This window comes from Triturus cristatus, chromosome 4_1 (assembly GCF_964204655.1).
Source record: "Triturus cristatus chromosome 4_1, aTriCri1.1, whole genome shotgun sequence".
NCBI classification, from domain to species: domain Eukaryota; kingdom Metazoa; phylum Chordata; class Amphibia; order Caudata; family Salamandridae; genus Triturus; species Triturus cristatus.
Window position 1 is genome coordinate 307,603,565 of NC_140585.1, and position 24,977 is coordinate 307,628,541.

The following is a 24,977-nucleotide window of genomic DNA, read 5'->3' on the forward strand; positions in this document are numbered from 1 at the left end:
TGTACAATTTTATAACTTCACTATCCAGAGACCTGTCTGATCAGCTGGGTTTGACCTATTGGCATTTTGGAAACACTCACCTAACCTGACCGACTCCATGCAGTGGCTAAGGTTTTTTGGACAGAGCTTCCTGAATTAGTTGCTTTTGCCAAAATTGAACTTTCCTTTTACATCTGGGTCAGCGCAGCTGTCAAACAGATCAGTTGTTTGTAATACAAAGTGTAGTTGCCCATTCTTTCAATCCACTGCCTTTCTTTGGCCAGACTCTTTTAGTCATTGGCTTGAAATGTTGTCAGTCGCCTTCAGGACGTTTTTTTGATACATGGAAACATGAAAATTATTATAACAGGGAAGGTTTTTGGTGTTCTAACCCTGCGTTGATGCATCTTTGAGGTAAGGGATTTGCCCCCTGGAATTCGTGTGACTGGTTTGGAGGGGTGTGTATTTTTTTCCCCCACTGTCGATTTTGATTTGGATTTATATTTGTGACTGTGTGCATACCATTTAGGTGTGTTTAAAATAAAATCACTGCCTGAGCATTGATATAATGTAGTACTAGCTGAGTCAGCCATGCTATTTTTATCCTGTGTATTTTGCAGCAGCTGCGACTCCGTTTGCACACTCACTGCGCCGCTTGCAGCAAGCATAGTTGTTATGATTTAATATGCTCACCAAAACTTGTTTATGAAGGATTATGTTGCTTCGTGAATACATTTGTTTAAACTGCTCCCACGTTGGCCTTTGTTTGGACACTTTCATTCATGTGCTGTTTTGACAAAGTACAGCACTGTTTTACCTAGTGTGGCAATAAGGGGCTGGATGCTTTGACTAGTCTACAAACACCTATGACTTCAGTTCTAAATCATTTGTGAGCACTGTTGCCTCTGTTAATCGATAGCCAAGAGACTGTCATTAGACTGTTAGTGACATTTTCAAGTGACGTTCATTTCTTTTGCGCACGCTTTTGTTGTTGGAGGCAGTCTTAACCTATGCTCGAAAGGTAAACGTAGGGTTAGAATCTCACCTGATCAGATTCTGCACATTCGCCCTTAGGTTTATTCTATCGAATCAGTTGAAAATATGCTCATTTTTTGTAAGCTTTATTCAAATGATGCCTGTGTTGTGCAGTTTCCTGAGATGCAAGTTTGTCATTGTTTTTATCGAAGCCAGGAGAGACAGCTTTCATCGTACAAAAGCAGTGTACTAGTATGATACACTACTAATTTAAATCTCTGGTTTAGAAAATCATGCAAGACGATGGCTCAATCAGTTGAACGCCTGCTAAACTACTTTTTTGTGATCTCAAGGTCAAGTCGTGTCTAGTTAGGACCAATTGTGCCATCCATTCTTCTGAAGTCAGTATGTTTAGTACTAGGGTACAGTTTGGATTTGGTAATGTCACATATTTCAATTCAATTTGGAAACACCAGTTTCCAGTATTTGGAGCAAACCACTTACAGTTTGCTATTTTTTCTTTCGGACAGTGAAAATATTTACCTCTATATTCTTGTGCTATTTTTGGTTTATTTTGAAGGAAGCTTGCAATACTTATGTTGTGTCCAACCTACTTGTTAGCGAGAGAAGCCTACACTATTTCTGTCTGGTGTACGTGTTCTGAGAAATGGGAGCTTGTATTGCTTCTGTCTGGTGTATTTGTTCTGTGAGAGGAAAGCTAACAATGCTTTTGTTCTGTGTTCTATATACTGTGTGTGAGAGAGCCTTTTACTATTTCTGTGTGTGTTGTACCAGTTCTGTGAGAATGGAGCTTGCGCTGCTTCTGTGTTGTACCTGTTATGTGAGAGAGAAGCATGCACTGCTTCCTGTATTGCGCCTGCTTTGTGAGAGACAAGCATGCTCCGCACCCATCTGTGCTGTACTAGGTATGTGAGAGGAAAGCATGGACTGCTTCTTTCTCTGTTGTACCTGTTCTATGAGAGGAGAGGGAAGCTTTCACTGTTCTTGTCTTGTACCAGTTCAGTGAGAGAGAAGCATGATCTGCTTCTGTCTGCATTCTACCCGTTCTTTTAAAGATTGAAACTTGTGCTGCTGCTGTGCTGCACCATTTCTGTGAGAGAGCGAAGCGTGCACTGCTTCTGGATGTGCTGTAGCTTCTGTGCGAGAGAAGCGTGCACTACTCCTGGCTTGTACCTGCTTTGTTAGAGAGAAGCCTCCGCTGTTTCTCTGGGCTGTTTCTCTGAGAGAAGCTTGCACTGCTTCTTTCTGTGTTGTACCTGCTCTGAGACAGAAAGTCTCCACTGTTTGTGTCTGCTGCAGCTGCTGTGTAAGAGTGAAGCTTGCAGGTCTTCTCTCTATGGTGTAATTGCTGCTGCTTTCTGTGTTGTACAAGTTCTGTGTGAGAGAAGCATGCACTGCTTCTGTATGTTCTGTCCCTGCATGTGAGGGGAATCATGCACTGCTTTTGTATGTGTTGTACCTGCTCTGTGAGAAGCACCTGCTGTTTGTCCCCTGTAGCTGCTGTGTAAGAGAAGCTTGCACTGCTTCTTTCTGTGTTGTTCCTGCTGTGAGAGAAGAAGCCTCTGCTGTAAGCTGCTGGTTGAGAGAAGTTTGCACTGCTTCTTTCATTGGTGTGCCTGCTCTGTGAGAGTTTGAGTCGTACACTTCTGCTCTCTGCGTTGTACCGGCTACATTGCTTCGGTCTGTTTTGCCCGCTCTGTAGGGGCAAAGCCTCCACGTCTGTCTGTTGTATCTGCTCTGGGAGAGTGATGCGTGCACTGCTTCTTTCTTTGTGCACCAACTCCGCAAGAGGGAATGCGGCTCTGGTATTTCCGTGCTCTGTGCCTTACTGGAGCTGGAGAAACCTCATCACACCGTGCGGCGGCCGGCAGGATTGGCGCTCTGATTCACCAGTGTCGGAGGTCAGGCCAGTCACCTGTGCGGGCGACCCCACTTGCAGTACAGGAGCATATTCTGCGAGGGGCGAGATGCGCGGGAATCCGCCCCCGCCCCCACAGCTGCCTTCCCTTCCCATGTATGGATGTCTGTACATAGGCAAGATGTGAGCGCGCCTCCATGGCCCAAAGCGGCCTGCCAAGCACTCGGAATTCCGGACGTCTTTTCGAGATAAGATAGTGTACCTCCGCAGTCGGGGTAGCTTGTGGGCCTGCAGTATTAAAACGCGTCCCTTCCGAGAAGTGCTTGTAAGCCGTGCTTGCACAACAAAGGTGAACAGATGCGGGTAGTTGCATTCATTGATAGTTTCCTGTGTGTCGGTCTAACAGCCTCGTTAATGTTGCAGCAGCCAAAATCTCATGTCGCCCCACATTTCTGCAATTACCACAGATTTGAATGCGAACTGACTGGATGCCTAAGTTTGTACTCACTTTAAGCCCAGGCCTTGCCGTTGGTACTAAAATGGACCACACTTTATCTGTTAAAACTAAGAAAAGTCCGGTCCCTCTGAAAACCATGTTTAACCAGCGAGCAGCCTGCGTTGCCCTTCTCAATAACTTTACCATAGCGAGGTCAACAGGGAACCCATTCCGAGGGGCTCGATGCTATACATGTAACATTTCTTGTGTCTTTTTAGGAACTTGACAAGGCTATCCTGCCTTCCTTATTTTCAGCAAGTACTGCGAGGAAGCTTTCAATAAAACACAATTCTGTGCTCCGTGATGTCATCTAATATGATGAGTGATGTAATATGTGAGGTCAGACGCATGGCATGGTGGGGGGCAAGTTATAGTTGGCTCAATAAACCATGCCTGGTGAATTTGTGAGGTTTTTGATATTTTTAATCTTAGTTTCTACCTCATTTCAACACCTAACTGTAATGTCACATTTTTCAGTGAATATATTTTGCAGCAGTTTCGCGAGTTTTCCTGCCTCAGAACGGCGGCGGGATCATGGTGAGGTTACGCACCTCAGTAATCCACTCCTTAGTTTCTTCTTATAAAAAACAATGCCGAGCTCAGAGTTTCAAGGAGCGGCTGCTCCGAAACGCGTCGGGTGTTTTTTGCTTTATTAAATTAATAAGATTTATCCACGTTAAAGGAATTGGGCTTGGAATTGTTTTTTTAATAATAAGAAACTAAGGTGTGTGTTTGTGTGTGTGTGTGTGTGTGTGTGTGTGTATATATATATATTCACTTAAAAAACCATAGGTTTCACACATTTTATAGTTAGCTGGACATTTCACTCGTAAAAAACCAATGAAATTCCCCCGTTATAGTTAGTGCAGGCAACTATAACTCACGCGACCGCAATCCTCTGCTGATGACGTCAGATATTACATCACTGTATTTAGACACTTATTTACCCATGTCTTCTTCCATTAATCTTTAGCTATACATATATTACAAATATTTATTTTTCAGAAAGACACATACGTCATCAGTGATGTAATATCTGACGTCATCAGCAGAGGATTACGGTCGCGTGAGTTATAGTTGCCTGCACTAACTATAACGGGGGAATTTCATTCGTTTTTTACGAGTGAAATGTCCAGCTAACTATAACATGTGTGAAACCTATGGTTTTTTAAGTGAATTTGCAAGGTTTTTTAAATGCTAATTCGTAACTATAACGTGTGTGAAACCTATGGTTTTTTCAGTGAATTTGTACGGTTTTTTAAATGCTAAGTTTTTTGTTTTTTCTTCTTCTTTTTTCAGGTTTTACACCGTCCCCCAAGGGGAAAAAAAACATTTTATTTTTTTTTTAAATCGCGAGGTGCGCGTACCCAGCGCGCACTGCGAACCGTGCGCGCTCTGTGGGCACTCGGTGCGCTTCGCGCACAGAGCACCCACGGTTCGCAGTGCGCGCTGGGTGCGCGCACCTCGAGATTTAAAAAAAAATAAATGTTTTTTTTCCCTTGGGGGTCCTTCTGTGACCCCCCTGACCAAGGCTAGGGGGTCAGGAACTGTCCACTCTGCCCCATTTTCACGTTCTCCACCTTTGATTTTCAGCCCCTCAGACTGCGAGAGACAAAATGGCGTCCGACACTTCCTGGTTTCGACCGATTCGAATGTTTACCGACATGTAACAACCAATCAGAATTGGGCTCGCGCACGGCAGGGTGCGCGCACCCAGCGCGCACGGTGCGCGCGTATAGATATTGATATGCTTTTAAATGCTATTTTCTCAGGAAATACTGAACAGATTTACACCAGACCTGCAAAAGGCACTTCCTTGACCTTATGGCTACCTCTCTGCCAAATTTCAAGTAATTCTGTTCAGCCGTTCGGGCTGTAGCTGTGTCTAAAGGTCCTATGGAAAAATGCATGGGGAAAACGCGTTTTGGGACCCCACTTTTTTCTCGGCCCCTGCTTGACGAATCACCCCGAGACTTTCAGGGTAGGAGCTGAACGGAGCACCCCATTAGTTTTGAAAATTTCGTGAGGATTCGTCAACCGGCGCCAAAGTTATTCAAAATAGAATTTTGAGATTTCCTATGGAAACTAGGTTGTAACCATAACTATCTACTGGCGACCGCCAGTAGATAATATATATATATATATATATATATATATATATATATATATATATATATATATATATATATATATATATATATATATATATATATATATTCACTGAAAAAACCATAGGTTTCACACATGTTATAGTTAGCTGGACATTTTACTGATAAAAAACCAATGAAATTCCCCCGTTATAGTTACTGTAGGCAACTATAACTCACGCGACCGTAATCCTCTGCTGATGCTAATACTGTATTTAGACACTTATTTGCCCATGTCTTCTTCCATTAAATTTTAGCTATACATATATTACAAATATTTTTTTTTCATAAAGACACATATGTCATCAGCAGAGGATTACGGTCGCGTGAGTTATAGTTGCCTACAGTAACTATAACGGGGGAATTTCATTGGTTTTTTATCAGTAAAATGTACAGCTAACTATAACATGTGTGAAACCTATGGTTTTTTCAGTGAATTTGCAAGGTTTTTTAAATGCTAATTCCTAACTATAACGTGTGTGAAACCTATGGTTTTTTCAGTGAATTTGTACGGTTTTTTAAATGCTAAGTTACTTTACGCCATTTGTGGCGTGCGTGCCCACTTAACGTAGTTCGTTCCGTGCGCGCACGGTGCGCTTCGCGCACCGTGCGCTTCGCGCACCGTGCGCGCACAGTGAGAACGCGGTGCGCTTCGCGCACCGCTTGCCCACGTTATGCTAGATGGGCCATGAACGCACGATGCGCTTCGCGCACCGTGCGCACATGGAGGACATATGATGAGCATCGTTGTGACAGGTAAAATATATGTTTTGTTTAGCTCTGATCAGCCATGCACAAAAGGTGCCCTTCGGAAACCTTTTGCACACGGGGTGGGGAGAATGTGGATATTTTTTTTTTTTTATTATTTCTTACCGTAAGCGTAATCGGAGAAATTTTCGAAAAAATTAAAATTGCCTTTTTTCACTTGAGGGATCGTTGGGGACTCCCTCGACATGGCTAGGTGCTTGGGAGCTGTGTAAACAGCCCCTTTACATGTTTTTGCACTTTGTTTTTCAACCCCCTGTCAGAGTGCGAGAGAGAAAATGGCGGCCGCCGCTTCCTGGTTTCGACCGATTCGAATGTTTACTAAGATCTAAGGGCCAATCAGAATCGCGCTCGCGCACGCCACCGTACGCGTACGGTAAGCGCACCGTAAGCGCACCGTAAGCTGGCTCAGATCTATATATTGATTTAAAGGCTATTTTCTCAGAATCTACTGAACAGATTTACACCAAACCTACAAAAGGCACTTCCTTGACCTGAGGACTACCTCTCTGCCAAATTTCAAGTAATTCTGTTCAGCCGTTCGGGCTGTAGCTGTGTCTAAAGGTCCTATGGAAAAATGCATGGGAAAAACGCGTTTTGGGACCCCCCTTTTATCTCAGCCCCCGCTTGACGAATCCCCCCGAGACTTTCAGGGTAGGAGCGGAGCGTAGCGCCCCACCTATTTTGAAAAATTTGCGAGGATTCGTCAACCGGCGCCAAAGTTATTCAAAATAGAATGTTGCGGATTTCCTATGGAAACGTGGTCCTAACTATAACTACCTACTGGCGACCGCCAGTAGGTAATATATATATATATATATATATATATATATATATATATATATATAACATCCAAACATAAAACCAAAGAATGTTTACTGTAAGGTAAACAACAATATGCAAAGCCTGGAAGCATTGATCTTTGACCTGCTGCCAGGGTTCAGCTCCAAAGACAGCAGCACTGCATCTCTGGCAGCCCTTCCTGTGCCCCGGATGTTATTCCTGCCCGAGCCTCCTTGCAAGTAGGCCAGCAGCACCAATTGTGAAGTATTTTACCTTCGAAATGCAAACAATTCATTTGAACAGGTACAGTGATCCTGAGTGATTTGGTTTGGGTGAATTACGTTTTTTTCAAATTAAAATGTAGTAAAATGCATTTAATTACATTAATATTGCTGGCACCAGCCAAGGGGCGCAAAGGGAAAAAGAAGTGAGCCACTGGTGTGAAAGCACATGGTTTTGTAAGCAAATGAGACACTTCCCCTGGCGCAGCAGCTGCTGCTCCCAAGGGGCACCATGGCGCCGACCCTCTACCACTACTGCTCAGCATAGCACAGCTTTTATATGAAAATAAATGCTCTCACAGATCGTTTGTTAGCATACAGAAGCGGTATTGTCAGGTTTACAGAGAAGAGGGCTCCACTACCTGTTTTGCACGTATCAGGCGGGAACTGGTATAGTTCGGCCTCACACATACACAAAACATATCTGTTATGCTGCACTAGCGTCATGCAGTGCAGCATATCCGATAATAGAGCTTTAGGGCTTGTTTATCACACGCCCTCTTGCCCGGTCAGAAGGTATAATAGAGAACAAGCATTTGCAATACAATAGGTCTCGCAGTTGTAAGAGTTTGAGCTAATGCCATTATAAATGGCAATGCCTTTTATTTCCGTGTTGGTTTTTAAAACATAAATAAAAGGCATTGTCGTTTACAATGTCAATAGCTTAAACTCTTGCAAATGCTAGACCTATTACATTGCAAATGCTTGTTATTCATGCAGCGCTTACTACCAATCCCTGATGAGGCGATACATTTGGAAACTAAACTGTAGATCCAGCCCCGCGGCTCGAACCTTGGTTTCCAGCACCAAAGTCTGCATTCTAGAAGTCAGACCACCTGCTTAAAACCAGTCGAGGCATTCAGCAGATCAAGACCTGACGGACCAGCCTGGTTGCAGAGGCTCTCCACCCTTACTGACTGGACTATTCCCTGCCTCGGGCTCTTACGTGACCGACCAGATCCCTACTATATGGAATCCTTAATAAAAAGTCCCATGTCTGGGTTGACCAGAAGGCTGCATCACCGGAGACACGTTTCCATTCCTGCTCTTTGTTTTTACATGCCATCATGAGCTTTGTTGGTCCAATTGGCTCAATGAAAATGAACCAAGACTACAACTCCCAGGATGCACCGATATGCTAAATCAAAATGCAAAGTTGTGTCGCGCCGCCAGGGAGTTATCTGGTTGCCCTACCAAGGCTTATTGTGCATAAGGGGGTGAAACACTTGTGCGCTGATGTTACCCCAATATACCAGAAGATGATAATTAAAACGATAAATATATAGTCATAGCAACCGACCCTCTAACCAGAATAATTTCAACGAAATCTTTCCCTTTGTCATTTTTTTGCTAGTAATATTATTGAGTTCTCACAATGCAGAAAATGTTGCTGGACATGAACATTCAGTTGAACCTAAAAGGTCAAAGGTCAGCCCTTGAATCGCAGCACCTCCTTAGAGCCAGTCTGGCATGTTCTGTGTGTTCAAAATAATGTTTTGAGGAACGATGGTAGGACATGAGACCCCCAGGATCTTAATCACATCTGTCACAAGATGAGGCACTCAGCAGTCTGTTGTAACACCGCCCCCCCATTATTATAGCAATCAGCATTCTGGGACTCGTAGTTTTCTCTTTACAGCTAGAAGTATGACATAAGAATCGCAGCATGCTGCTGGGTCAGAAACGGGGATGGTATAAGGTGTGACACCTGACTTTGGGGCACCTCAGTTGACTAACCAAGACGACCTACGGGAATTTAAACATATACACGTAACCGCTATGTCACTACCTTGTGCCAGTTAGTAAGATATTGGGGTAATAATGGCACCCACTGTTAAATATTGGTAAATGGTTCTGCATATAGCGCAGCCATGTCACCTTGCGATCCCCTCACAGCGTTATGTAGGTTATTTTCATAGGTTGAAAGGCGCTTGCACACTTGTTCCCTCATGCATGTAGTATGAGCTCGAGCTGAACTAGTAAGGTTATTGAAATATATCCGCTGCCTCTTGCTTGGTGCGGATCGTATAAACACCGGGGGTGAGGGGGTGGCGGAGAGAGTTTAACGCCCGAGGGGATTTGTAAATGGTAATTTAGAATCCTGTCAAGGCCCAATAAACCTTTCATCCTTCAATGGTCGTTAAACCGTGAGCCGCTACATAGAAACTAGTAAACTTCTATTGGAAGAGGGCAGCGCCCCCTGGTGGATCTGTGCAGTTATTTGCCTTTCTCAAAACCGCGAAAGAAGTGGAACAGGTGAGCTTTCGATTTCTCTGGCAAATATGTTTCTTGGAGCCCTGGATCGCCCGAGTCTGATGCACACGGCTCTCTGATTACGCCTCTTGCTGGAGTGCGGGGACATTGAGGAATTTGTCCAGAATTACAGGATGTTAACTAGACATCGAGACTGGAACCTGGCAATACTAGGGCAGTCAGATCGGCGTCCCGGCCTCAGGCCTGTTCTGGTCTTTAAAACCCTATCGGTGAGCATTTCTGTGAGGCTCATATTTCAACGCGCAGCGGCAAAAGTGAACACGATCTGTTCCTAATTAACGCGACAGCAAGACAGGCAAGTGCGGTCGCGATAATTGGAAACAGATGGCGCAGCTGCTCGCTCCCGTAAGGCAGTACACACCCCCTAAAGATAAGAAAATGCTTCACGACAGCCGTGAAGCAGACGATCCTGTCCGGGTGGGCCGTCAGAAAAGGAGAAAGGGCAGTGACTACAAAACCCCATTTCCAATGGCAGGCTACCGTTTAGCATAAACGGTAATGCCAGCCAATGAAAATGAGGGGCGGGGCTTCAAGTCCCTTTATCAAATCTACTCTCTTACAATATCTCTCGCCCAGCGTGCTGCGCTTTGCTCTGCAACGCCAGGCGAGACCTAAAAAAGGTCTATCTCGGCACCTTGAACCCTTTTCAGCTTCTGATTGGGTTAAAGCTCGTTGCTCTGCCTCTGGCTGCTGCAGAGAGATGGGAGATGCGGAAATCGTGGGCCTACCTCAGGTAAGTATTTCTGAATAAAAGTCTGTGTTTTTTGTGTGCTGGGGATTGCATGTGTATTTGTGTGCTTCCCTATAACAGTATGTATGCATGTCTGCTTGTGTGCTATGTGAAAGTCTGGCCTGGGGGTTGGCAAGGCCCGTGGCAGAATGCTCGATAGTTCTTTTGGGCCCCACCATAATGCAGCAGCTGCCATTGTAAAATGCATCACTTTTTTATCTTTTTGAAATAAGCAATGTCAGTATTGTGCCACCTTTCCGAGAACTACATTTGAATCGTGTAAGTGCTACTATTGTATGAATCATTAAAAAAAAAAAAAAATAAATAATAATTCACTTGATCGTATAACCTATCACTCTGTTTGGTTTTTTGAAATTTTGTATCTTGCAAACTCTGAATCTAGACTTTTGTGTGTATTATTTGGAACTAAAATGGACAGGAAAGAAACCTCTGCCTTTGACAGGAATTTTATTCATTATGTGAAATGTCTGTTTTGCTTGTTATAGCTGTTGGCTCGCGTAAGTCACCATAGGGTAGCATGGTATAAAGTTGAACACGTTTACATCTTTTTGAACGTTCAAGCAGAAGCAAGACTCTCCTTTCCCATTGGCACCAGCCGAGCAAGTTGTGAGTTATTAGATTGGGAAAAAGGCAGCGCACGCTTACATAGTGTGATTTTTCAGCATATCTCGCTGCTCCATATCCACTCGCCATAAAGTTGAATCATTTTAAGAAGATAGGTTTCGCCATGTAGAGCCACATCATGTAAGGGGAAGGGTTACTCATGCATCAACCTTGAGAACTGTCCTATGGAGGAAAACAATTATGTCACAGCCACATGCTATGGCTTTTTAATATTATACTGTGAATGGTAGGTCTTATTACACATTCAACATTGTATGTAGAGGTCGGTAAGTTGAAACATACAAAGTACGTAGCAATCAATAATGCAGCATGTGCAGTAGCACCGGGGTCTAGAGGTCTAAGGTGCCCACTCCACCTGAATCACAGCAGTTTTTACTGCCTTAACTGGGAATGGAAGCCTATTTTCATTGCATACTTTAGGGACCATGTTAACCTGCTACTCACTGTGCCCGAAGAAAATAGAACTGATTGAATGTGACCCTCCTGCCATGGGGCTAGTTGACGCATAGACCACACTTCTCTGGAATAATTCCAACTTTCTTTCTTGTAACAGGAAGCACGGGAGCTGAAAGCATTTGTATGGATTTATGAGATTAAGGTAATTCCCACGCTACAGAAACATAGTCATGAAGAGCTCTCTTTGAAGTAACTTGAATAGTAGTGATTATACACTTATGTCGAAAATCGAATAGCAGCCTGGTGTCCTTTTGCGTCGTGCTTGGAGATCTCGAACTATCCATGTCAGTGATTACCATTCCGTCTAGTTTTTTCTTTCTGGGACTTTCATGCTTGCATGTGTGATTCATAGTGCATTTGGCTGTAGAGCCCAAACCGAGTAAATGTGTTACACATTCCACAGGGACGTAGAAGCTGCATAAAATACGTATGCGTGAATATACATGGCATATTTTTCCCTGTTCTAATATCTCTTGCCCAGCATGACTGACCAAGCCCCCTTCACCTAGCATATGATCACAATTCAGTTGGCATTGCAGAGCACTGTGGATTTCCAGCCATGGAGCCCCTTCACAGTGGTTCACATGGATGCCCAGGCACAGCGTGTGGTAAAGCCATAGCACCTTAGCATGGTCACTCACGCATGACCCTGGCCTGAGCGCTGTCACTTCTGGTTGCTCCCTGCCTAGGGTTCTGTTAATTGACTCAAGTCGGCACCTGGGGAGTTAGGAGAGGAAGCTGCTTTCTGTAATGTAGTGCTCCTGGTGACATAACTGCCTGCGGAGTGCCGTCCACACCTGGCTTACGGGAGAGTTTGACAACAGGCCTCGAAGCTTGTGCGAAAAGGTGGAATGAGTGGACCTAGAGAACACAGTCTGCCTTGTCTATTTTCCCAAGTTTACCCCTAACACTGACTGTTCTTATTGACAGATGCTTGATAGGGTATGAAGAAACCACATTATGTTCCCTCTGTCACTTTCATATTGGGAGCCTCTTTACTGTACTCAGTGTCACTGGACGAGGAATCGTTTTTTTTCATGATGCACATTGTCCATGCTTCTCTACTCACACCTGTGTATAACCTGTCAGAAGACAGTAGTGAGCATTATATCCCAAGTGATGCCTTGGAAAAATGTAGGTCAAATTGGAATGCTACCATTCACAATCCCCTTGGAAGAACTCAGCTTGGTTGCTCGCTGCAATACATGTTGGTTCTTTCTGCCCTATCACATTCAAATTTCAACAGCCGCCACTGCCCTATCGTTTGTCAAAGTGCCACATCGTCACCCTTATGATAAAAGGAATTATAAAAATTATGCTTTATAGGGACTGTCAGGCCCTGTGTTTGTACACTTTCCGTCTTTAATTTGGACAAATAGAAGGGATGGTCTTTACCCATTTAACTCTGAGCAGGATCAGGCTAAGGGCTTTACGTAGGACGCACTTTAATGACAGTGCAAAACTTTGTCTCCTCGATGCAAGCTTTCCCTTGAACCTTATGCTTGATACCGCCCACCCACAGACTCACTTCTTAACTTTGTGGTCCAGCAAGATCTAATTTAATCTGAAATGGCAGGATAAATAGTTTAAGGTGGACCCTTTACCAAAGCCATTCTGCTGTTCTAAGAGATTGGTGAAAACTGCAGCAATGAAGTGAGGTGATTGGCTTTAGGTGGATTGAGCACAAATGATTTCCCCATGAAGTGAAAAGAAAAGGCAGATATTAGCCGGCTTACTGTAGCCGACAAGCCCAACATTTTCCCTGTGTTACACCTTGTATATTGTAGCCATCTGCTCATGTTGATGGCCAATCCAGGTTGCAAACCTTCATTCAAAAAACAATTTTCAGTCCTCAAAAGCAGAGGACGAAAAGGGGTGGGGTGTGGAATCACCGTAAGCTTGGACACGTATAACCCACACAAGATATCCAGTTTGCATTACTAAGTAGCCTTGTGTGCTGACATTGTTTTTTTTCTGTAAACTTTGCAAATCTATAAAATAGCTATATTTGTAAACAAAACTACCATTTGGACTGAATAAATCGCACAGAAATGGCTGTTTCGGGATCGTCCCTAACAAGCAATAAAATTTTGAAAAAAAAATCTTACAAAACGTTTTTGTGGAAAATGTTACTGTAGAAACCTTTTTTTGCTGTACTTCTTAATTGAAGTGCAGTTTGTTAACTTTGTAAAAAATTATGTGGAGGTCACACGCGTTATATTTGTTTTACATTATGTTTACATGCGATGTCAACTCTTTCTTTGTTTAAGAAAGCAAGATACCAAAAATAACATCCTTACTTCTGATTCATAAAAGTGTGTCTGGGAAGGGTCTCTGAGGCAATTTAAGCTGCACACTTGATACAAAGTTGCTAGAAAGCAAATCGGACCTATCTAAATTGACACCGAAAAGAGCCACCTTGCCTGTATAGTCTGCGTCGGTGCCTAACACATGGCTTGAATGCATCCCAAGCATGAGCTCCAGCCTTTACCGGGCTGACATAGCGGCCTCAGTCGGATAACCCAGGTCAGGACCTAGTCCTGGCCAGGCCTTCAGCACTCTACTTAGTCCCCTCCATCGCCGATGCCTCTGTTCTCCTATTAGTCTGAGCATCATGGAAGCGGAGGAGCTCCATTCCAGCTGCGTACACATTGCTGGGCTTGCTTTGGGAAAGGCTTCACTGGAGGTCTGATGCACACTTGAGGTTTTAGCACTCAATTTGCCCTCCAATGGGTATTATATGACTTGCTTAGAATCTCTCCAACACATGACCATCATTACAATCTTTTAAGAACTTGGTTTCAATGGCAGTGCGCCGCCTTCATTTTTACCTCCTTATATCTCCTGTTCCTGCTACAATTCCTCTCCTGTCCCCCCTGGCCCACCCGAGCCTACCTGTCGCTCAGATGCCTAAAACCAACTGGGGGGGAAAAAACACATCAGCGCAATGATGTAATGTCAGCATTTCAGGTCAAGCCACTCTATGTACAAGGCAGGATCTTTCACATCCTTCAAAACCCACTGCAAAAACATTGATTCTTGAAACATATTGCCACTTGAGCAACTCTGTTTACTTCACTCTGCATAAGAGCAGTTGCCCTGTACGAATATGGAATATCAGTTCTTCGGACACATCAAATGACTCTACAAGGATCTCTGACTGTAAAATTTTTAGGTCTCGGGACCATCCGGTCTGCCGAAGGCAGAACCGGAAGTCGAGAGATTTAATGTTTTGGAGAAGAGGGGCTTGAACCCGCCCCTCTTCTCCATTGGCTGGCCTCTTGAATGCTGGCCAGCCATTGGAGAAGAGGTTTGTCTCTCCGATCAGGCCCCGTCCTTTTCGGATCGGGGGCGTGTTTTTTGCAGAAAGTCTAATTATCTCCTCCAGCCAATGGCTGGAGGAGATAACAGCAAAACACGCCCCGAATCTGAAAAGGACGCTGCGTTTCTCCGAGGCATTTCTGCTCTGCCTCGGAGAAAGGCGGTGGTGTCTTCTGGTGCCCTCGGCTTGTTACACTCGCTGTGTGTGAGCCTACGTTATCATTAGTCCATAGTCTGTTATTTCTTGTTTTAATATGTAATATGTGCCTCTAACGTTACGTAACCTAGCCTCCAGAGATCTTTTGTAAGCGCCCATCCAGGCTCCTGGACATCAGACACGATTGAAGTGCCCAGGCCTGCGGCTCATAGCTGTGTTTGTGTTCGTTCTGGTTTTTACCCTGGCGTTAGTCCGTTCTTGAGAGTGGAGGGGTGACTGAGAGATGTGTTGGCATGGTGCCACGATGGCCGCTCGCGGACACAGCTCCGCGGGGCGGTGTCTGAAAAGGGCTGACATCTGCCTGTGTGCCACGGCCGAGGCCGTAGTGGGCAGTTCCTGAACCCAAAGACGCTTCTGCGCCGGGGCAAACAATAAAGAACGACTGGGGACGCTGCGGAGCCCCTGGCAGCACCCAGAAGGCTTTCTGCTCTTTAGGCGGGGGACACTCCACTGAGGCGGTACCGGGTTGTTTTCAACCCGCAGAGACTGTTCTGGGGAATAAAATATCCTCGTTACATTTAATGAAGCAAGTCAATGCCCCTGCATCGGGGTCTGCGGGGTGAAATCTTTCCGGCTGAAGGGACTATAATTGTATTTGTATAGCGCTTACTACTCCGGATGAGGCGGTGAAGCGCTTTACTCCAGACATCTCCACCGACTAAAAGCTCTTCTCGCGGCACTCAAGTACTGCATGCAACATCTCTAGCGAATAAAAGCACTTCTCGTGGCACTGTCGGGCCCCTGGTTTCCCCCAGCACCCTTTAGTGACTAAAAGCCCTTCTCGTGGCACTCTCGGGCCCCTGGCTTCCCCCAGCATCCTCTAGCTAGCATGCACACGCCGGTGCTGGGAGGTGAAGACGTGTAAGGGCCGATCAGTGCAGCACTAATATTGTGTTGTTGTTTTTTCAAGCAGCTTCGAGGCATTCCAAGTTTGAAGGAATACCGGCTCCGTCAGTTATAACAAGCATTTACAATGCAACGGTCTCGGCATTGTTAAAGTTAGAGCTATTGCCATTGCTCATGACATTATTTTTGTTTATGTTTTTGTTTTTAAAACATTTTAAAAAACGGCATTGTCATGAGCAATGCCAATAGCTCTAACTTTAACAATGCCGAGACCGTTGCATTGTAAATGCTTGTTGACTTAGACTCTTATGCTGCAGCCACCTGCCCGAATCTTGATACCTGCGGGTTATTATGACCACTTTAAACAGAAGTTAATGAGACCCCTTCATGTACAGTGTGTAATGCACTCTAACATTCTCTTAGATTACGCCTGTGCGATAGAAAACCCTGAGTAATATCAAATAAGAGGTCTCCTTCATTTCTTGCACTTCCATTCTCTTGCCCTTCCTTTTCTTTACCTTTTACCCCACCCCCCTTTTAGCGCTTTAGGCCATGCTACTGTGGCATATTACAAATAAGCAACAAAACTCCATGACTGCTTCAGCCCCTTGAGACTCTATGCAGTCGGCTACCTCTTTTTGCTCTTAACATTATGGATATTCTTTGAGAACTATCATCACTAGAACGAAAAAATCTCGCTTAGCGCAACTAATAACAGGAGCCATGCTTCTTATGGTTATGCAAAATCTTCAACAGTGTTTGTAATTGTAATCCACCAATTTACACATTGTCAAAGACAGACCTATTGACTTTGTCAGTGTGTGTACTGTAGAGATTCAAAATGGATGTTTGCTATCTCCCAAGACTGTGTCCTGTTGAAGGACTGTGTCATTTGCCTTATGTACGGTTTCATTTTTCTGTGTGCTGTACAGCTGTATTGAAATTCTGCTTCTCTTCTGGATGAGTATCACTTCTATGTGGACGTCTATGCTCAGAGTTTTATGCAAAATACAGTCCCCCATGGTTAGTGAATGCCTGTAAAATACAAATGGCTGAATGTTCTTGGCTACCAGCTGGGTTTCAAAGACTTTCAGGATCAATATTTTAATCAGAAAAGTACTTCACAAAATCATCAGGGGTGGCTCCTCCATTGGAGCGAAGGAGTGTCGCCCCACTTATGTGCCCCTCAAAGCCCCAGAGATGAAAAATAAAATGGTAATTTTTTACCATTTTATTTTTTATCGTCCCGTCCTGAACCGAGCGTCGGGCGGGGCCTGCTCAGTGAGCAGGGAGGAGCGGTGGGCAGAAGGCTGCCTTTTGCACTTGTTTAAAGTGCGCATGTGTGTTTGGCCGGCTGTCTTGAGACGGCCCGCCACACATGCAAACTTTAAACCACTCAACCCAGCTGTCTTAAAACAGCTGGGTTGAGGGCAAGTGCAGGTATCCAGTACCCTCGGGAGCGGCGACAGAGGCCGTTCCCACCAGTCGAGGCACTGCTCACATGCTGGTTCTCAGCACGTGAGAAGTCCCGAATTGGTCAAGGGTGTTTGCTGGGGCTTGCACTGCAGTCCCAGCAGCAGACAAGGTCGGAGTGAGGTGGTCACCGTCATCAAGATCGGTGAGTGTATTTTTTTTTTTTCCTTTTGTTTGACTACCTCCCCACCCTCAGTAGATGCCAGCTGCCACTGAAGATCATGGCACTTGTTCTGCACACAGCTTTTACTATTGGCTGGTAACTTGTAATACTGGTTTGCGCAATCATCATAAACCCCATTCGAACTCTCCTATATTGCTCCGCTGTTTAGTGTTTAGCATAGTATATAGTATAGTGTGTTTAGCCGCTTGTTTTGGTCCAGTAGTGCTCTTTTTAAAGGCACCGTTACAAAGTGGTTTTGAAACCAGTAGCATTCCACAATTCAATCCATGCATTAGTCATGAAACGTTTGAAAACCTTTTTCTGTGCTTTCTCCTTGCCCTCCCTAAGAGTGAAGAGCCCTGCTGGCTAGTACTGGTAGAACTTAGTGGCTGTTTCTACAAATACTTGCATGCCCAAAATAACCTTCCAGATTAGCTCCAAAGCCGTGCATGAAGCAGTTTCTGTGGGGTAGCCATGAGTCTACATCTGTATGATAATGAGGTGTCTATTTCAGTAGGTTAAGAATTTAGGGGCCACCTTCGATAGGGTAGTTTATGCTTCAGGTGGGTAAGAATATAGATATCTGCTTACAGGTTATGACTTACGGGTCCTGCTTTACTATGATAAGCGTTTGTGAGCTGTTTTTATGTGGTCTAAGCATGCATGGTCTGCAATCTAAGGCTAAGGATTTGGAGTCTGCTTTTGAGTAAGTTTTTGCAGTCTTCTACTATGTAGTATGTGTTTGCTTCTAAGTGGTAAGCACTTTACATCTGCTTCTGTTAGCTCTCTGGTGTGCCTGCATCTGTACGGTAGGTAAGGATTTGGGTTTTGCTTCTGTGGGATAAGCATTTGCGGAGTGCTCCTCTCAAGTTAGAATTTGTTGCTTCTTCTGTGAGATGGGCATTTGGATTGTTCGACCATAGGGGTAAGCAACTGGCGTCTGCATCCATACACAGTGAGTGTATGAAATTTTGGGTTTTCACCTGGTCTCCACAGATTTTTGTCATTTTTTTTCTCAACTGACTACCTGGCACATTTGCATCTTTGGGCATTAAGGAGCTCCTAATTACCTCCCAGTGCCGTTGCTCTGAACCCTAAAACATTGGTGCGAAATTGGCTTACCCTAGTTAACTTATTTTCTTGGTAGATGAAGCTACTGAACGAATGTACAAAAACTGCACAAGTGGCATAGGTCAAATGTTTCAGGTGGGTCGTATCGTTGCTTTGTACAATTCACATGAGAGATTTTAATGATGGTATAATGGCTGCCTCAGTAGCCCTGTTCTACTGAAAGCCAAGCTGCGGCAAGGATATGTCCACTTAACTAGTTTTGACAAGTTTAAAAGCCCCCTTTTAATATTAGGTCACCTGTGAAATGTTCACTGGAACCCACAAAGCTTAAATGTGTAATAGTGAGAGATGCAAAAGATATAGCTATAATGTCTCTGCAGTAACACATTTCGAAAGGGGTACTGACTGCACAGGGTATGGCAGCCTTTATAATTACATATTTTATATATAAAATCCATAATTCTGTAACTCGACTTTAGGTATGTATAAAATCCATCTTTGTTGCATTTCGAGAGTTATTACAAATCAAAACGATTGAACTTAAATTTCTAATATAAATGTCTTGATTGGTTTTTAAAAAGTTGTATATCTATAACGAAGCCCGTGGAGCCCTCTAACCCAATCTGCCAAGCTCCTGTTACCTACGGAGAAAATAATTAGATTTCCTTCAGCCCATGAACTTGTGTGTACTAATGCTACTGGGGAGAACAGAGCGATCTTCTAGCCCAGCTTCTCTACTAAGATTTCTATCACTAGGATAAGGCAAAATAAATACAGCTTCCTTGACAAACAGGGATTATCTGCACGAACATATTAGAGGAGTGTAAGGGGGAGTGAGGCTAGACAGACATACACACTTGACAGACGGGGACCTTTAAAAGTCTCCTTTTTATGTTAAGTAAAGATGTGGTGTGAGATTACCTTTAAAGGTAGCCTTTCCATAGACAAACTGAAACCTTCCATGGGGTAAGTAGCAGAGGGACAGGACCAGTTTGAATATGTTTCCACGGTAGGAAGAGTCAGGTTCCTCATTTTAATATACAAGCCTATTGGCAGACCTATCGGCAGCTCCAGCAGTTGATTCCATTTTGGATAACTCATGAATTAGTCTTTTCAGCATTGTGTAAGCTATAAGTCAGAAGAATTGATGAAAAGTTGGGAAGGGCCTAGTATGGTATTGGATATATTCAAAGCCCTTAACCAACCACCACTGACTTAGCACCAGATATTGGAGCTCCCACTATCTGGAAATCAGAACACTACTGGACTTGGAGAAAACAGGAGGATGATGCCTGCTGCACCGACAGGAAGCGCTAAGAACTTGGACCTGACTCAATGTTGAAGCCAAGCTCTGTATGTTATTCTAAAGGGTCGGTCCAGCTGGTCTCTTGAAGTCAAAAGGAGGGACATTTTGGAGAAAAACGACCTGCAGTGTTGGCTGACTAGAGTGGTAGAGCTTGTCTCCCATTGCTGTCTGTCCTGATATGATGATGGACACTGTGCTTATAAGTTTGTCAGCTTTAAGTGACCAGGAGTAAGATATTCATCATCTTTTATAATGGGCACTACCCGTTTTGGCTGCAGACCTGAAAAAGGGGAGAGGAACGCCTAGCTCCCCTTTGAACATGGGGTAGAGGTCCCTCCAGAAGGGTTCCTGCACGATTGAGAGCAACTGAAGATCAGAATTTTTTTCCCACACATTCTGAAAGCCCGATATTTGCTTTTAACAGCTTTTGAGCACATGGAGAAAACTATAAGTGGTCTGCTAATAAGCCAGGTATTAAACCTCCAGAGACCCCAAAACTCCTAGAATTACAGGCGCTGCTAGGATTCCTTCGACTAATCAGAATACAAGTTATTGGGAGATAACATTGGGAATTTGTTTTTCTGTGTGAAAACATAGATTTTTTTCTCTCCATTTTCTATTGACGTGTCATGTAGACTTTTATCTCGTTTTCAGCTGGTGAAGTGTAGGCAAAACTCAAAATCTGCAGTGTTCCCACAGAGCTTGTTATGCAGTAACTAGTGTTACCTACCCCTCCCGGATTTTTGGGTCACTTATGATCAGGATGATAGACCTTTTGTTACTGCAAGTAACAATCTTTTGTATCCAAGAGGCATTTCCCTAAAAACGAAACTAGTTCTAGTTTGTTTGTACTAAAAACGAAACTATCACTGCCAACTAGAAGCTGGTTTGAAAAAAACAGCCTGTTGGGATAATATAGATGTTTGAAGGTCTCTATTGTTTTCTAGGGAACTCTTTCCTTTTGTTAAAAATTCATAACGCCTGGTCCACTTTTCCGATATTTTTTTGTATGGAGCTCTATTACCTCTTGTGCATTTTTTTTTATTTTTATAAAATTGGTTTGTATATTATATAGATTAATTTATTGACCTGAATGTTCTTTTGGTGCTTCTAAACTACTTTGCACCCATTTTCTCCAAGGGAAGCCATTTCTCTTTAAGCCACAGCTACCAAGAGGAAACCAATGATTCTTTTTCGAAACAGGTTTTACTTCACACTGCTCAACATTACTAACTTTGTGGTATGTTATATCCTTCTCTATGCCAGTTAATAATTACGTTTCTACTGTAGTTATTTGTGGAGGGAAATGATCATAATCTTCTGTTGATGTGAGGCTGCTTCATTTGGTTGTAAAAGGGAATCCTACCTTATTTGTCTTTGAGTAAGCATGTGATCTGCTTCTGTTGGGTGATAACCTGTTTTCTCAAATTTATGGCTATAAATCGTCATACTGGTTATGTAGTTTATGCACTGTTGGCATGCTTCAAATGGGGTGAAAAATGTTGGTCCGCCTATGGGATAAGATTTTTCATCCTGTCTGTATGTGGTAATCTATGTTACTATCCTTCTGTATATAACCTTTCATTATGTACCAGTGAGGACTAATCATTAATAGTCCACATCAGTAGAGCAGCCGCGCTTCAGTGATCTATTGGCACATCCTTAACAGTCATGGTTTGTGATTGCTGAGATAGCCTAATTGATTTCTTTCCATAGTTATAATTGGTGGTTCCTTGAGGAGAAGAATTCTGTTTTGACTTCTGCTCTGATAAGCTTTATTGAACCACTGTTAGGAAAGTATTCCAATTCTCTTTCTCTGGAATAGGCGTTTGTTCTTACTCGCTTGAACGTTTATGCTTCTGTTGGGTATGTGTTCCTGGTCTTCTATGTAGGGCAGCCATTTGTAGTCTGCTTCCTCTGGTAGATAGCTTTGATCAGCTTTTATAGAATAATCATTCATTTTCTGCACCAATGCATTAAAAATTCAATGTCTTTTCCTGTAGCTTAAACAGTGTTGGTGTGGTACTGAGGAGTTACACTTTCTTGGCTTGGTTTACAGTACATGTTCTTTATCCTCTCCTGTTGGGAAAACACTCCTAGTATCCTAAATGGTTAACTTTTTGATGATGTTTGAGGTAAGCATTTTTAGGTGTCCTCCAAAGGAGCAAGCACTCTAGGTTTTACATTGGTATCTATTCTTAGTCTGGTCCTTGGGATAAGCATGTATATTCTCCTACCGGAAAACATTGATATACTGTTTCCTCAGAGCAAGTGTTCTGCCTCTGTTAGGGTAACCATGCTTGATTTGCTCCTGTTGGCTAAGCATTATTTGACCTAGTTCTATAAGGTAGTTTTGGTATGCTCTTGTTGACAAGCACTTTTGGTGTACTTGTTGAGTAAACATTTTTGGTAAGCAGCTGTAGAGCAAGCATTTATGGTTTCCTCCTGTTGGGCGAGTTTTCTTGGCATGCTGCTGTTGGGCAAGCATTGTAGGTCTGCTCCTGTTGGGCATCCCCTCCTACACTTATGCTGCTCTTTTTCTGTTTTGCAGTTATTCCTGTTCTTCTAATACGTGAGCATTGTTCGGCTGCTTTGATAGACTATGCATTCATGGTCTACCTCTGTATGGTAAATATTTTTAAAATATTCCAATGTAGTAAGCGTACTTGGTCTGCCTATTCGGGTACTCATTGTTGATCCTCCTGTGTTAAGCAAACATTATTGGTCGGTTCCTGTTGGGTAAATAGAATTGGCCTGCATCTGCAGGGTAGGCGTTATTGATCTGCTCCTAATGATTAATGATACTTAACCATAGTAAACGTACCACAGTTGTCATTCAGCACTCAGATGTTTCTAATGGCTGTAAATACCAGTTGTTATTTCCCAGTTTCATGGTATTCTAATTATTGACCCTGGAAAGATGGAAGGCTGAGTGGGACTGGCCAGGATTCTATCTCATGATCTGCAAATCACAGCAGTTGTCAGCTGCAAGTGTTTACCTCGTTGAGACATATTGCTATAGCCCTGGTTGTAAAGGGTTAACAAGTGTTGTATTTCATTGTGTAAAAAATGTCCTTCTCCTATTGGGTAAACAGTTGCAGACTCCAATTTGGTAAGCATTAGTTGTCTGATTCTGTAAATTCTGCTTCCACGGGTGACTGTTCTTGTTCTGTTTCTGCGAAGGGACTTATCTATTTCTGTCTCTATATTAAACCTTCATGATTTCCTTCAATGGGATAAATGATTGAAGACTTTACCTCCAAATTCCTTTATTTCAATTGTACTTGGATGAAAAAGTGTTGCTCAAAAGAAACACAAAGTTTGCATAATTACAGTTCTCTGCTGATCACATTCATGGCAGTTTCGTTTCTGTGATAAAAATGTGGAGTCTCGTGTGAAATGTGGCCCATTTTAACAAGGCAAAAAACATGTAATAATTCTTGACTCCAAATAAGCCTTGATTTGACCAGTAGCTCAATTTCCTGCTGATATTTGCAAGTAAGAAAGTAGAGCAAAAAAAATACTCAGATGGTAATGTGAGATATTCTTCAAGCAAGATTTATAAAACATAAACACTGAGAGCGGCATCTGCAGGGATACGGTTATCAAATTTAGAGTCAAATTAGACAAAAGGGACAGATGTACTAAGATACAGCTTGCAATAAGTCCTTACAAATTGCACACTTATTTTTTACGACCTGTATCTGATTTTGGTGATGATACCTATGTACTAATAGGTTGCATCCCAAAATCTATGAAATGCCTAAAGAATAGTGCTTACGCTAGTCGCGACCTCCCCCTTACGCTTGACTGCAAACGGAGAGATAATAGCCTGCTAAGAATAGCATGCCACCTTCCGCATACCAAATGTGAAAGATTTTTTTTAAGTAGCCCATGTTCCTTAAAGGAACCGGTACTGCATTAAAAAAGTTTAACTTTTGAGTGTGCATGTGAATACCGCCATACCAGATGCTAAACCATCCCTTTCGATGTTTCCTTTGCACATCTTGCAGTACAGTACTGACGGCTTGGCCAATGCGTTCTTAGTGCTATGTATTTTCGGCGGCTGCTCCTGGTTTTTGTAATCTATTACCAGTTATGTCACAAGAAGCCCATTGGGTAACATCCTCATGCACTTACAATTCTATGTGTGTAAATACTTGTAACTCGCGAGTCTGCGCACCCACTTCCACCCTTCCTGTCGATCTTCTTTGGTTCATAACCTTTAGTAAGACTGTTTTAGCTGAAGATGCCGTCTACACAGAAGAACTTTCTCAGAATGCATATGGGGCCACGATGCCTCTAAGGCTAATCAAACTTCACCAGCTCGTGGCCCACAAGTGGACAGCGCCTGGAAGTTTCCGTCAAAGCTGCCCACCATGTGTGGTATAAGTCATTGCCACTCCCCCCCAGCCCTCTCCGCCTCCCGCCTTTATATTGTGAGGGCGCAGAGCCCCTCCACAGTCCCGGTGCCTGGCGTCCAGGCCTTACCTCCAGGTGTGATGTACACGCGCTCGAGCTCCGATTCGTACACCAGCGTGCCCTTGTACTTCAGGTTGGGGTCAGGTGCCGTGTCTTTTGGTAGGGGTTGGTACCGTGCCGTCGCCTGCTGAACAAAGGCGTGCAGCATTTTGAACTTCAGAAACACCAATGAACGCTTTTTTTCGTCTACAGTGGTCCAAGGTTCATTACATGCCAGACTCCTCAGTGGCAGCAGTCACACGTGTGCCTCCTTTACTGCAGCCAGTCGCGCAGTAAACTAAAACGCTGCCCCTCGTGTTGTGCGAGTTTGAAGATTACTAGTGGTGACCCAGCTGCTGTCCCTCCTCTCGAAGCACTGCCTGCTCCGAGGCCTCTTGGTGTTTCCTGGTCCAGTGCATACGTAATCTGCTAGGTCTCCCTGCCCCTCCTCTCTTCCCCTCCGTAGAATTACATGGAAAACTTCCACTTTGAAGTGAGGGGAGACGCACACTGCCTGCCTGTCATCTGGGCCCTTCAGTAAGTCATGCCGGGCTCTGCTTTTCGTATCGCGCCACTGGCAGTCCTGATACGGCCTCTGCGCCGAAGGCGCGAGCCCTTGGCTGCGTCTCTACGCTCAGGCGTGACGTGCTCCGCGAGACTCTCTTGGAATGGGCCCGACGAGCAGCCCACTCAGGACACTTCACCAGCA

The 24,977-nt window shown here is 43.8% G+C and overlaps 2 protein-coding genes across 3 annotated transcripts in view; one reads left to right on the forward strand and one right to left on the reverse strand.

Moving 5' to 3' along the window:
• CACNA1C (calcium voltage-gated channel subunit alpha1 C) overlaps nucleotides 1–24,628 on the reverse strand; it is a 2,189,932-nt gene extending 2,165,304 nt beyond the window's left edge. The window contains exon 1 of the mRNA XM_085652198.1: nucleotides 24,299–24,628. Coding sequence (XP_085508324.1) covers nucleotides 24,299–24,437 — 139 coding nt within the window. The 5' untranslated portion in view covers nucleotides 24,438–24,628. The remainder of the gene's footprint in view (nucleotides 1–24,298) is intronic.
• DCP1B (decapping mRNA 1B) overlaps nucleotides 1–24,977 on the forward strand; it is a 221,125-nt gene that overhangs the window by 55,142 nt on the left and 141,006 nt on the right. The gene's annotated exons all lie outside the window — the stretch shown is intronic.